The sequence below is a fragment of the Oncorhynchus clarkii genome, chromosome 29 (assembly GCF_045791955.1).
Source record: "Oncorhynchus clarkii lewisi isolate Uvic-CL-2024 chromosome 29, UVic_Ocla_1.0, whole genome shotgun sequence".
NCBI lineage: Eukaryota > Metazoa > Chordata > Actinopteri > Salmoniformes > Salmonidae > Oncorhynchus > Oncorhynchus clarkii.
Genome location: NC_092175.1, coordinates 17,012,709 through 17,026,332, shown reverse-complemented (window position 1 = coordinate 17,026,332; position 13,624 = coordinate 17,012,709). Strand labels below are relative to the sequence as shown.

General features: G+C 44.1%; 1 protein-coding gene across 10 annotated transcripts in view; it reads left to right on the top strand.

Moving 5' to 3' along the window:
* The window catches only part of LOC139387970 (serine/threonine-protein kinase ULK1-like), a 48,543-nt gene that overhangs the window by 26,222 nt on the left and 8,697 nt on the right, over nucleotides 1-13,624 (top strand). For 5 of the 10 annotated variants that reach the window (XR_011629236.1, XM_071134412.1, XM_071134414.1 and 2 more), the window contains 11 exons: nucleotides 119-292; nucleotides 3,130-3,203; nucleotides 3,326-3,427; nucleotides 3,918-3,976; nucleotides 4,306-4,388; nucleotides 4,487-4,537; nucleotides 4,678-4,766; nucleotides 7,404-7,566; nucleotides 7,782-7,845; nucleotides 11,210-11,296; nucleotides 12,411-12,554. Coding sequence is in view for 9 of the 10 variants with exons in the window: in XM_071134412.1 (XP_070990513.1) it covers nucleotides 119-292; nucleotides 3,130-3,203; nucleotides 3,326-3,427; nucleotides 3,918-3,976; nucleotides 4,306-4,388; nucleotides 4,487-4,537; nucleotides 4,678-4,766; nucleotides 7,404-7,566; nucleotides 7,782-7,845; nucleotides 11,210-11,296; nucleotides 12,411-12,554 (1,090 nt within the window). In the remaining variant the exon portion in view is untranslated. The remainder of the gene's footprint in view (nucleotides 1-118; nucleotides 293-3,129; nucleotides 3,204-3,325; nucleotides 3,428-3,917; nucleotides 3,977-4,305; nucleotides 4,389-4,486; nucleotides 4,538-4,677; nucleotides 4,767-7,403; nucleotides 7,567-7,781; nucleotides 7,846-11,209; nucleotides 11,297-12,410; nucleotides 12,555-13,624) is intronic. The other 5 variants (XM_071134418.1, XM_071134417.1, XM_071134413.1 and 2 more) reach the window with 3 other exon arrangements.

Here is a 13,624-nt window from a genome sequence, read left to right as displayed (position 1 = left end):
GTGTTTTCATAGGTTGCTGTGGAACAGGAACAAGTCTGATGTTTCTGTTAGTATAGTTTGTTTTATTTTCCTTTACCGACTGTCCTGTCCTACCCCTCCACCCCTGTTTCTCCCCTAGCCAAGGGCACCCTGAGTGAGGACACCATCCGGGTGTTTCTGCAGCAGATAGCTGGAGCCATGAGGGTGCTGCAAGTCAAGGATATCATCCACCGAGACCTCAAACCCCAGAACATCCTGCTCTCCTACCACACAGGACGCAAGTCCCACTCCACCAACACCTGCATCAAGATAGGTGTGTGTGTGTGTGCGCGCAGTGCATTCGGAAAGTATTTAGACCCCTTGACTTTTTCCACATTTTGTTACGTTACAGCCTTATTCTAAAATGGATTACATTTTAAAAACAATCTATCAATCTACACGCCATGTCACATAATGACAAAGCAAAAACTGTTTTTAGAATTTCTTGCAAATGTATTAAAAATAAAAAACAAATACCTTATTTACATAAGTATTCAGACCCTTTTCTGAGACTCGAAATTGAGCTCAGGTGTATCCTGTTTCCATTGATTGTCATTGATGTTTTTACAACTTGATTGGAGTCCACCTGTGGTAAATTCAATTGAATGGCACACACCTGTATATATAAGGTCCCACAGTTGACAGTTTATGTCAGAGCAAAAACCAAGCCATGAGGTCAAAGGAATTGTCCGTAGAGCACCAAGACAGAAATGTGTCGAGGCACAGATCTGGGGAAGGGTATCAAAAAATGCCTGCAGGCGGCCTCCCGAGTGGCGCAGTGGTCTAAGGCACTGCATCACAGTGCTAGAGGCATCACTACAGACCCGGGTTTGATCCTGGGCTGTATCACAACCGTTCATGATCGGAAGTTCCATAGGGCGGCGCACAATTGACCCAGCGTTGCCCAGGTTAGGGGAGGGTTTGGCCAGGGGTGCTTTACTTTGCTCAATGCACTCTAGCGACTCCTTGTGGCGGGCAGGGCGCTTGCAGACTGACCTCGGTCGTCAGGTAAAGGACCTTGGTCAGGGAGGAGATCAAGAACCTAATGGTCATTCTGACAGAGCTCCAGAGTTCCTCTGTGGAGATGGTGCCCAGACCGAAGCCACTCCTCAGTAAAAGGCACATGACAGCCCGCTTGAAGTTTGCCAATAAGACACCTTAAGGACTCTCAGGCCATGAGAAACAAGATTCTCTGGTCTGATGAAACCGAGATTAAACTGTTTTTGGCCTGAATGCCAAGCATCACGTCTGGAGGAAACCTGGCACCATGGTGGTGGCAGCGTCATGCTGTGGGGATGTTTTTCAGCGGCAGGGACTGGGAGACTAGTCAGGATCGAGGGAAAGATGAACGGAGCAAAGTACAGAGATCCTTGATGAAAACCTGCCCTGGAGCGCTCAAGACCTCAGACTGGGGCGAAGGTTCACCTTCCAACAAGACAATGACCCTAAGCACACAGCCAAGACAACGCAGGAGTGGCTCCGACACAGGTCTCTGAATGTCATTGAGTGGCCCAGGCAGAGCACGGACTTCAACCCAATCGAACGTCTCTGGATAGACCTGAAAATAGCTGTGCAGCGACGCTCCCCATCCAACCTGACAGAGCTTGAGAGGATCTGCAGAGAAGAATGGGAGAAACTCCCCAAATACAGGTGTGCCAAGCTTGTGTAGCATCCTACTCAAGAAGACCCGAGGCTGTAATTGATGCCAAAGGTGCTTCAACAAAGTACTGAGTAAAGGGCCTGAATACTTATGTAAATGTAATATTTCAGTTTTTTACATGTTTTTGTTATTATATATATATATATATATATATATTTGCAAACATTTCTAAATACCTGCATTATGGGGCAAATTGATTAAAAAACAATTGAGTCAATTTCAGAATAAGGCTATAATATAACTAAATGCGGAAAAAGTCCAGGGGTCTGAATACTTCTTGTGTGTGTGTGGTGGTGCATGCACGTGCACTGTAATGCATCATATAAATTATAGCGACAAGAGTTCCATCTTTCCACCGAATTAATTGACACTCATGTAATAGCTGATAATCACAATTGTGTGAAGAATGAATTAGTGCAGGGCTGAAGACAAAAGAGCAGTATTTTTTTGTGTGGGTTTAAAACTCAAACAGATATCTCTCAAGGTGGCATTTATCCTGCAGACAGAATGTATTGCCTTTGTGAAGGCTGAAGCATACCTCAGTGTTATAATCCTCATGCCGCTGTTGAAAGTTGCTCAGCTCCAAGATCACCCACACAAACTCTTAGAGCTGCAATAAGTTTATTTTTGGGCGACCCAACAAAAAGCACATAGAAATGTGAGTTATTGGTCTGTCATTCTCATTGAAAGCAAGTCTAAAAAGCGGTAGATAACCAACAAAAGTAATTTATTTTGTCTCTTGGTTCTGTACACCAGTTTCAAACAGCTGAAAATACAATATTTTTGGTTATGGAAAATATATTTTACAGCAGTTTAGGTGGTACAATGATTCTCTACACTATGCTTGCTTGTTTTGTCACATAAACGGAAGTTAGGCAAGCTATTAGAATTATAGCAACCAGGAAATGGCAGAGGGATTTCTGCATAGTACATCTTTAAACAGTTGTGTGTGGATCGCTCACTTTGAAAGGAAGTTAACAGTGCAACACTGTAGTTAGTTAGTGGTAATGATGACATGTGTTTTTGTGTGGATATTTCTCATTGCACATTGATCTTGAATGTTAGCCTTTTTAGCTATCACTGGTGATTTTGTTTTCCCTGTGACCGTGTGATATTCTGAAGGAGGACCGTTACTAATATAATTTGAAGGTGTTCCAGTGCCTGTCAATTAAGAGTAAGATGACAGGTTTCAAAAATCTCTTACAAAACTTCCAGTCACTGGTCCTCTTGGTGGCTCAGTGGAAAATCAATTGAGTTCTCTCTCCACTGTAACCTCTCCAGTCGTTCCCAGCTGGTATTACATTTTTCCACTCATTGCAAACATTTTGTGATCGCCCCAAGGTTTTGCTGAGTATCTGAGTGCACAGCTGTGGTCTCCACTTGTACATTGCTATTTCATCTTATTTTTTACCCCCCCCCCCTTGCTGTTCTTCTTCTATCCCTCTTTCCAGCTGACTTTGGGTTTGCCCGCTACCTTCAGAACAACATGATGGCTGCCACTCTGTGTGGGTCCCCTATGTACATGGTGAGCACCTCTAGTTACAGCCTGACCATAGGCAGGCAGAGGGTGTGTATCTGTCCCATTAGGTACCGTGTCTGACATGTGTCGTGTGTGCATCTCTGAAATGTTTCCCCCATATCCACCAGGCACCTGAAGTCATCATGTCTCAGAACTATGATGCCAAGGCTGACCTGTGGAGCATCGGTACCATTTTGTTCCAGTGTCTGACTGGGAAAGCCCCGTTTCAGGTGAGCACCATAGTCCTCATGATATAGGACTCAAATCATACCCATATATACCGATCTCAAAGGCTTAATCAAAGGGGCGGTGTTTGAATGGTTAAAATGAATCCACTCGATGCAGAAAGGGGTCATTCAGCGAGAGGGTTTGTTTTTGACTTGTCATACAATATTTAAGACTGGCGTGACAGCAATCAGCTTTGGTTTTCTCTTAGGTTTAGCCCGAATAGACTGGCTTTTCTTTCCACATAATGTGAGAGATCGCAAACTGTAGACAAGCTAGAGTTAAAACAACAAGACTATTTATCCAGCCTTTCCTAAGGCTCTTAGGAAAGCAAGTAACCCAAACTGGCCAGACAGGATCAGCTGACTGTGTTTCCTCTTCAGATCTTTACACTCCCTTTTTAAACTAATTTGTGTGCATGCGAACACTGAAGTTTGCACAGTTGATTTGTTATGTTAACATTTGTGTGTATCTGTCTGTGTGTGCTACCCACAGGCTAGCAGTCCCCAGGACCTCCGGCTGTTTTATGAGAAAAACAAGAACCTCAGCCCCAAGTCAGTGTTGATCAGCTCTCATAGTTGTGTGTGTTTTTAGAGATAGAGAGTACAGATTCCTTTCACATGAGTGTGTATTGAATGGTGCTTCCATGTTAATTAACTAATGCTGTGGTAGACTGGATTTGACCACAGGATATGTTACAAATGACTTATGATTATCATAGTCTCACGCACTGCTTTTAACATTTGATTAGGATCAGCTACCACAATCCTAACACGAACCATTTGTGGGGAAATGCAAAACAGGCCCCCGATCAATTGTTACAGCAGGAATGAAGTGTGCAGTACCATCATGCATTCATGGTGACTTTTGTCTCCCCACCCAGCATCCCCAGAGAGACCTCCTGTCACCTGAGGAATCTGCTGCTGGGTCTTCTGCAGCGCAACCACAAGGACCGCATGGACTTCGGTCAGTGGGGCCACACTCACAGGGGTCATACCAGTGCTCATTATTTAAAATTGAGGAGCAAGTTCCTCACTTTCAATCTTTATCTCTTGTCATTGTAGAGGAGTTCTTCTGTCACCCCTTCCTAGAGACGAGCTCGTCCATGAAGAAGAGTGAGTAACGGTCCTTATGCATCCATCTTCTCAACCCTAATTGAAACATCCGAACCAATCTGTCATATGACGAGGACAGTGAAATTAATGAATGTATTTATTATTTAGAGAATTTATATTGATATTTTTCTTTGATACAGCTCCTGCTGTGACCATGACATGCTTTCCCAGCTCTGCTTCAGCAAGCTCCTGTAGCAGCTCTTCCAACTCACATTTAGCCTCCCCACCGGTGAGTGTGTGTGTGTGTGTATGTATACATGCTTGTGTGCATGCTATACACTTTCCTAATATTAATTTGCACCCCCTTTTTCCCTCAGAACAGCCTCGATTCGTCGGGACATGGACTCCACAAGGTGTCGAAAGCATTCCACAGGGATGTTGGCCCATGTTGACTCCAATGTTTCCGACATGTGTGTCAAGTTGGCTGGATGCTCTTTGGGTGGTGAACCGTTCTTGATACACACAGGAAACTGTTGAGTGTGAAAAACCCAGCAGCGTTGCAGTTCTTGACACAAACCAGTGCGCTTGGCACCTACTACCATACCCCATTAAAAGACACTTAAAACTTTGGTCTCGCCCACTCCCCCTCTTAATGGCACACATACACAATCCATGTCTCAATTGTCTCAAGGCTTAAAAGTCCTTCTTTAATCTGTCTCCTCTCCTTCATGAAGTGGATTTAACAAGTGACATCAATAAGGGATCATAGCTTTCACCTGGTTAGTCTACAGCAGTGGTTCCCAAACTTTTTATAGTCCCGTACCCCTTCAAACATTCAACTTCCAGCTGCGTACCCCCTCTAGCACCAGGGTCAGTGCACTCTCAAATGTTGTTTTTTGACATCATTGTAAGCATGGCCCACACATACTATACGATACATTTATTAAACATAAGAATGAGTGTGAGTTTAGTCTCAACCTGGCTTATGGGAAGTGAGAAAGAGCTCTTATAGGACCAGGGCACAAATAATAATAATCAATAATTTTGCTCTTTATTTAACCATCTTACATAAAAAACCTTATTTGTTCATCGACAATTGTGAATAACTCACCACAGGTTAATGAGAGGGGTGTGCTTGAAAGGATGCACATAACTCTGCAATGTTAGGTTGTATTGGAGAGAGTCTGTCTTAAATAATTTTCCACACACAGTCTGTGCCTGTATTTAGTTTTCATGCTAGTGAGGGCCGAGAATCCACTCTTACATAGGTACGTGGTTGCAAAGAGCATCAATGTCTTCACAACGCGATTTGCCAAGGCAGGATAATCTGAGCGCAGCCCAATCCAGAAATCTGGCAGTGGCTTCTCATTAAATTAAATTTTCACAGAACCGCTTGTTGAAATTTCGATGAGGCTCTCTTGTTCAGATGTGTGGATAAGATAAGTGCCCTGCCTCCAGTCCAGATAAGTGGACTGGAGGCAGGGCATTAAAAAAATTACAGGCCTCATCTTTTTAAGTGGGAGAACTTGCACAATTGCTGACTAAATACTTTTTTGCCCCACTGTACAAGTGTTACTTCATGTCTTGCATAGTAACGTGAAAAATTGCATCAAAGCGTTGTTTTTAATTTATCACATCGAAAACATATTTACATATTCAAATGAATAGAATTGACTCTATATTGTTCACAAATTCAACGAACATTTCACCTAACAACAACATGTCTTATTTTTATGGTGCAGATAAAACAATCTGGTAATAGAAAAAAAAGTACATGAGACTTGAAAGATAAAAAGTAACATACCTCCAGGACAGTGTTGGGCTTCTTGTCCTCCCAGGTATTCACAGCGGCATCCCGGTGCAGAGTTGTCATCAGTAGCACGTTCTTCTTTTTCTTTGACAGTAGGACACAAGAGTGTGTGTGTATCGGTGAAGGCAAATTTAGAGGAAAAAAGATCCCTGTCTTTGGTAGTGAGTAAGGCAGGAGGCAACTCAGGCTTGTTCCTTCTGACCGTCCCCACCATGGTCATTTTCTTCTGGAGCTGCTCCTGACCAAAACCATATGAGGTTACGAAATTGTCACATGTTATGTTGTGCCCCTGGAGACCTGCAGTCATTTCCAGGACTACCCGCTTCCCCTGGTTCCTTTTGGGAACACCGTCAGCAGGTTTCCTGGTGTAAACCTGCATGTTCCAGGCATAACTTGTCCTGGCATTACATGCTGCCCATATCTTTATTCCATATTTAGACGGTTGGCTTGGCATGTACTGTTTGAATGGGCAGCTTCCCCTAAAAGCGACCAGATGCTCATCCACTGTGATGTCTGGACTTGGGTTATAGATGAGTGGCAGGCGCTCCACCCACTTGTGCCAAACCTCTCTGATCGCTGCCAGCTGTCTTGTTGATGGCTGGCCTGGTCTTGCATCACAGTTGTCGAAGCGAATCACCCATGAAAACACGTGAAATGTCTGGAGACTCCGGGATGCTGGCCTTCTAGGCAGAGTTGTAAATCAAAAGCAATTTCACTGGCCAATAAAAATAAAAAATTAAGATGGGCATAAGAACACAAACACTGGACAGAGGAACTCTGCCTTGAAGGCCAGCATCCCGGAGTCGCCTCTTCACTGTTGACATTGAGACTGGTGTTTTGCGGGTACTATTTAATGAAGCTGCCAGTTGAGTACTTGTGAGGCATCTGTTTCTCAAACTAGACACTCTAATGTACTTGTCCTCTTGCTCAGTTGTGCACCGGGGCCTCCCACTCTTTCTATTCTGGTTCAAACCTGTTTGCTCTTCTTTCAAAAACAAGGACATTTCTAAGTGACCCCAACCTTTTGAACGTTAGTGTACTACCGGTAGTGTACTATATAGTGGGTTGTTCAGAGTCAGTGCTGTGGTCATAGCTTCTCTCGCTCTCGCTCTGCAGCAGTCTCTGGCTGAGGTCCAGCAGCTCCGCGCCAAGACCCTTGCCTCCCCTACCGAGGATGCCCCTGGCCTTCTCCTCAAGGACTCGTCTGGAGGTGGCTGCAGCAGCAAGAACTCCTCTTGTGACACAGACGACTTTGTAATGGTGCCCGTCCACTTTCCCAGTAAGCGCATCCTCATTCCTCAACCACTAAGTGGTGTTCTTGTTGCTCTTCAGTCTGTAATGTGTATAGAATCCAGAGGTTGTGAGAGAAGTTGTTTTGATGACTTTCATTCTGAAGGTATAATAGCAGTGTAGTCCACTTTCTGAGATGATTATGAGGTTCACCAGTTTGGCTGTATGGTCATTCCTCTTTGACATGTTGCTATGGTTTCTCAGCAGGTGAGCTCACCTGTGACGGGCCTACTGGGAAGGTGTTCCACGACAGTCTGATGAACAGCGGGTGAGTTTAATGGACATGGTCTTTAGAGATGGGGGCAAAAATCGATACAGTTACACATCGTAATATTATTTAGGATGATTTTACACTGAACAAAAATATAAACGCAACCTGCAACAATTTCAAAGATTTTACTGAATCAAGTCACTTGAAATAAATTAATTAGGCCCTAATCTCATGATTTCACATGACTGGTAATACAGATATGCATCTGTTGATCATAGAAACCTTTAATAAAAGGTAGGGGCGTGGATCAGAAAACCACTCAGTATTTTGTGTGACCACCATTTTCCTCTTGCAGCACAGCACATCTCCTTCACATAGAGTTGATCAGGCTGTTGATTGTGGAATGTTGTCCCACTCCTTTTCAATGGCTGTGCGAAGTTGCTGGATATTGGCTGGAACTGGAACACGCTGTCGTACACGTCGATACATAGCATCCCAAACATGCTTAATGGGTGAGTATGCAGGCCATGGAAGAACTGGGACATTTTTATTTTTTAGGAATTGTCTACAGATCCTTGCGACATGGGGCTGTGCATTATCATGCTGAAACATCACGTGATGGCGGCGGATGAATGGCACGACAATGGGCCTCAGGATCTTGTCACGGTATCTTTGTGCATTCATATATGAAATCAGTTTCATATTGCCATCGATAAAATGTAATTGTGTTCGTTTTCCGTGGCTTATGCCTACCCATACCATAACACCACCACCATGGGGCACTCTGTTCACAACTTTGACATCAGCAAACCGTTCGCCCACACGCCACCTGCCCGGTACAATTGAAACCAGGATTAATCTGTGAAGAGCACACTTCTCCAGCGTGCCAGTGGCCATCAACAGTGAGCATTTGCCCCCTGAAATCGGTTTCGGTTACGATGTTGAACTGCAGTCAGGTCAAGACCCTGGTGAAGACAACGAGCGCGCAGATGAGCTTCCCTGAGGCGGTTTCTGATAGTTTGTGCATAAATTCTTCAGTTGTGCAAACCCACCGTTTCATCGGTTGTCAAGGTGGCTCGTCTCAGGCAACCCCGCAGGTGAAGAAGCCGGATGTGGAGGTCCTGGGCTGGCGTGGTTACATGTGGTCTGTGGTTGTGAGACCGGTTGGCCGTACTGCCAAATTCTCTAAAACGATGTTTGGTAGAGAAATTAAATTATCTGGTAACAGCTCTGGTGGACATTCCTGCAGTCAGGATGCCAATTGCATGCTCCCTCAACTTGAGACATCTATTTCATTGTGTTATGGCCTTTTATTGTCCGTGTAATGATCATGCTGTTTAATCAGCTTCTTGGTATGCCTCACCTGTCAGGTGGATAGGTTATCTTGGCAAAGGAGAAATGCTCACTAACAGGGATGTTAACAAATTTGTGCCTAAAATTTGAGAGAAATAATATTTTTGTGCATATGGAACATTTCCGGGATCCTCAGCTCATGAAACATGAGACCAGCACTTTACATGTTGCGTTTATATTTTTGTTCAGTGTATATTGATACTTTTATTCCAACTATCGATTTGTTAAAAAAATATATAGATATGAACTCAGCAAAAAAAGAAACGTCCTCTCACTGTCAACTGCGTTTATTTTCAGCAAACTTAACATGTGTAAATATTTGTATGAACATAACAAGATTCAACAACTGAGACATAAACTGAACAAGTTCCACAGACATGTGACTAACAAATGGAATAATGTATCCCTGAACAAAGGGGCGGTCAAAAAAAAGTAAGTCAGTATCTGGTGTGGTCACCAGCTGCATTAAGTACTGCAGTGCATCTCCTCCTCATGGACTGCACCAGACTTGCCAGTTCTTGCTGTGAGATGTTACCCCACTCTTCCACCAAGGCACCTGCAAGTTCCCGGACATTTCTGGTGGGAATGGCACTAGCCCTCACCCTCCGATCCATCAGGTCCCAGACGTGCTCAATGGGATTGAGATCCTTCCTGAAGACATTCCTGTCTTGCAGGAAATCATGCACAGAACGAGCAGTATGGCTTGTGGTATTGTCATGCTGGAGGGTCATGTACCACATGAGGGAGGAGGTAACGCACAGCGTTGAGATTGCCTGCAATGACATCAAGCTCAGTCCGATGATGCTGTGACACACCGCCCCAGACCATGACGGACCCTCCACCTACAAATCGATCCCGCTCCAGAGTACAGGCCTCGGTGTAACGCTCATTCCTTCAACGATAAACGCGAATCCGACCATCACCTCTGGTGAGACAAAACCGTGACTTGTCAGTGAAGAGCACTTTTTGCCAGTCCTGTCTGGTCCAGCGACGGTGGGTTTGTGCCCATAGGTGACGTTGTTGCCGGTGATGTCTGGTGAGGAGCTGCCTTACAACAGGCCTACAAGCCCTCAGTCCAGCCTCTCTCAGCCTATTGCAGAGAGTCTGAGCACTGATGGAGGGATTGTGCGTTCCTGGTGTAACTCGGGTAGTTGTTGTTGCTATCCTGTACCTGTCCCGCAGGTATGATGTTCAGATGTACCGATCCTGTGCAGGTGTTGTTACACGTGGTCTGATGATCAGCTGTCCATCCTGTCTCCCTGTAGCGCTGTCTTAGGCGTCTCACAGTACGGATATTGCAATTTCTTACCCTGGCCACATCAGCATTCCTAAGGCACATTCACGCAAATGAGCAGGGACCCTGGGCATCTTTTGGTGTTTTTCAGAGTCAATAGAAAGGCCTCTTTAGTGTCCTAAGTTTTCATAACTGTGACCTTAATTGCCTACCGTCTGTAAGCTGTTAGTGTCTTAACGACCGTTCCACAGGTTCATGTTCATTAATTATTTATGGTTCATTGAACAAGCATGGGAAACGATGTTTAAACACTTGACAATGAAGATCTGTAAAGTTATTTGGATTTTTACGAATTATCTTTGAAAGACAGGGTCTTGAAAAGGGGACTTTTCTTTTTTTTGCTGAGTCTATCTATCTATAGCTCAGCTGTTCCTGCGCCAAAACTCAGGTATCTTTCATTCTATAGCTTTTTCTTCTTTTTAAATAGTAAGCCATGTTTTCAGCACTTTTATTTCCTGACTGATCAAAATGTATTTTCCCATGCTATCTCTTGTCTCTCTGCAGCAGGCTTATACTGAGCAATATGTTTGGAACATCAAATTGCAATAAAATCGCAGTATCGAATTGCTTTACATATGGAATCGTGGGAATCGCAATACATATCCTATTGGCACCTAAGTATCGCAAGGTCCGTGGCAATTCCCAGCCCATTGGTCTTATGTGGGCACCTGTACACAATGCTGTTGGGAAATGCCAATGTGAAACCGGCTTAAGAACAATCCTACTTATTAATAATATATTAGAGCCACTAAACTCTTGTCTCCTCCTCCTCAGCTCTCTATTGGCCTCTGGTGGCCTGGGCAGTCAGGGCAAGACCCCACCCCACTCCCCCTCCTACAGTGGCTCCCGCAGTCCCATCAGGTAAGTTCTGATCACACTCTTACTGGAAAGGGATTCACTTATTCTCAGTGTTCAGACATACTAAAGCCATGACATGCTAATGCCAGTTCCCTCACACTGGCAGCTCGGTGAGTCAATGTGTATTGTGCACTGGAAGCCCAGGCCAATGATACCCTTCTAGAGTAGGGGGATTCGTTTGTAAGGCTTGATGACAAAAATATGTTAGGTCAGTAGTAGTGATGGGTACGGCTGTTACGGTGACCAGATTACCGCCACACCGGCGGTCACAAGTCATGACCTCAGTCAAATTCCACGTGACTGTTTAGTCTCTGATGCTGCTGATGGTCATTTAGTAGCCTACCAAACTTGCTAACTGCCTGGTACTCAGCTCTCTGTTGCTCTAATCACTCTGACATCAGCAAATGTAGTCTTATCAAACACTTCATGTAAGCCCATGAGCTCATGTTGCGCAACATTTCTATAGGCAATGCATTTGTGTGAGAGAACAGAGTTTTGATGGCCTTAATTAAAAAGAGCAGGATCCCATTCTACAGGCTAGGCCTACTATAGTGCATTAGGGAAGTATTCAGACCCCTTGACTTTTTCCACATTTTGTTACGTTCCAGCCTTATTCTAAAATGTATTAAATGATTTGTTTTCCTCATCAATCTACACAGCAAACAATCTAGATATTTTTTAAATAGTGAGCCAATATTTCAGCTCTTATTTCCATGACTGATTTAAAACTACTTTTCTCTCTGCAGCAGTGAGCAATATTTTTGGAACATCAAATAGCAATAAAATTGCATTATCAAATCGGAATCCATATAGAATTGTGAGAATCGTGAGAATCACAATACACATAGTATCAGCACCTAAGTATCGTGATAATATTGTGTCATGAGGTCCCTGGCAATTCCCAGCACTATTCAGTAGGTCAATCTGATCATCATCATCATCTCCCCTCTCTACCAAAGCAATCACAAATCAAGGGCTCTATCTTTCACTCTCACTATTACATAATGTTTTGTCTGTTAATATTCTCTCAGTATTTTTGCTGTTTCACTCTCTTTGTTAATGCATTGATTAGACAGGGAATGGTTAAACGTAGCTCCCGCTTTCTCCCTTCTTTCAGTCGGCCAAGTGAGTTCTCTGGCAGTAACTGTGGTAACTATGGTAACTACGGTCAGTCGGTGCCCATTCCCGTTCCCACTCAGGTCCCCAACTACCAGCGCATGGAGCAGAACCTTCATTCCCTCAGCCATGATGGCTCCCCACAGTCAGTATATACATACACTGAGTGTACAAGACATTAAGGACACCTTCCTAATATTGAGTTGCACACACCCCCTTTTGCCCTCAGAACAGCCTCAATTCGTCAGGGCATGGACTCTACATGGTGTCGAAAGTGTTCCACAGGGATGCTGGCCCAAGTTGGCTGGATGTCCTTTGGGTGGTAGACCATTTCTGATACACACTGAAGCTGTTGAACGTGAGCAAACCAGCAGCGTTGCAGTTCTTGATGGCGCCGGAGGAGATGGCTGCCGTTTTACGGTCCCCTAACCAATTGTGCTATTGTGTGTGTTTTTTCGCGTTATTTGTAACTTATTTTGTACATAATGTTTCTGCCACTGTCTCTTATGACCGAAAAGAGCTTCTAGATATCAGGACAGTGATTACTCACCTCGTACTGGAAGAATATTTTTTCTGTAACGAGTCTGACGCAAAGGATTTATTTCAGACCCCGACAAGGCCCCCATCCCCGTCATTCGCAGGAGAAAGAGACAGAGATATCGGGGACGTAGGCCCAGGTGCCTTGTAAGGATCTGACGGCGAGTGGGTAATCTGTCTTTACCGTCAATCTTATTAGCCAACGTACAATCATTGGATAATAAATAGACTAGCTACGATCATGTATTTCCTACCAACGGGACAATAAAAACTGTAATATCTTATGTTTCACTGAGTCGTGGCTGAACAACGAGATGAATAACATACATCTGGTGGGTTTTACGCTGTATCGGCAGGATAGAACAGCCGCCTCTGGTAAGACAAGGGGTGGCGGTCTATGTATATTTGTAAACAACAGCTTGTGCACAAAATTTTATAGTAAGGAAGTCTCAAGGTTTTGGTGGAGTATCTCATGATAAAGATCTCATTCGTCCTCCATTTTTGGCAAATCTGACCATAATTCTATCCTCCTGATTCTTGTTTACAAGCAAAAACGAAAGGACGTGTACTCCGAGCATGCGCTGACCAACTGGCAAGTGTCTTCACTGACATTTTCAACCTGTCCCAGACTGAGTCTGTAATACCAACATGTTTTAAGCAGACCATCATAGATAGTCC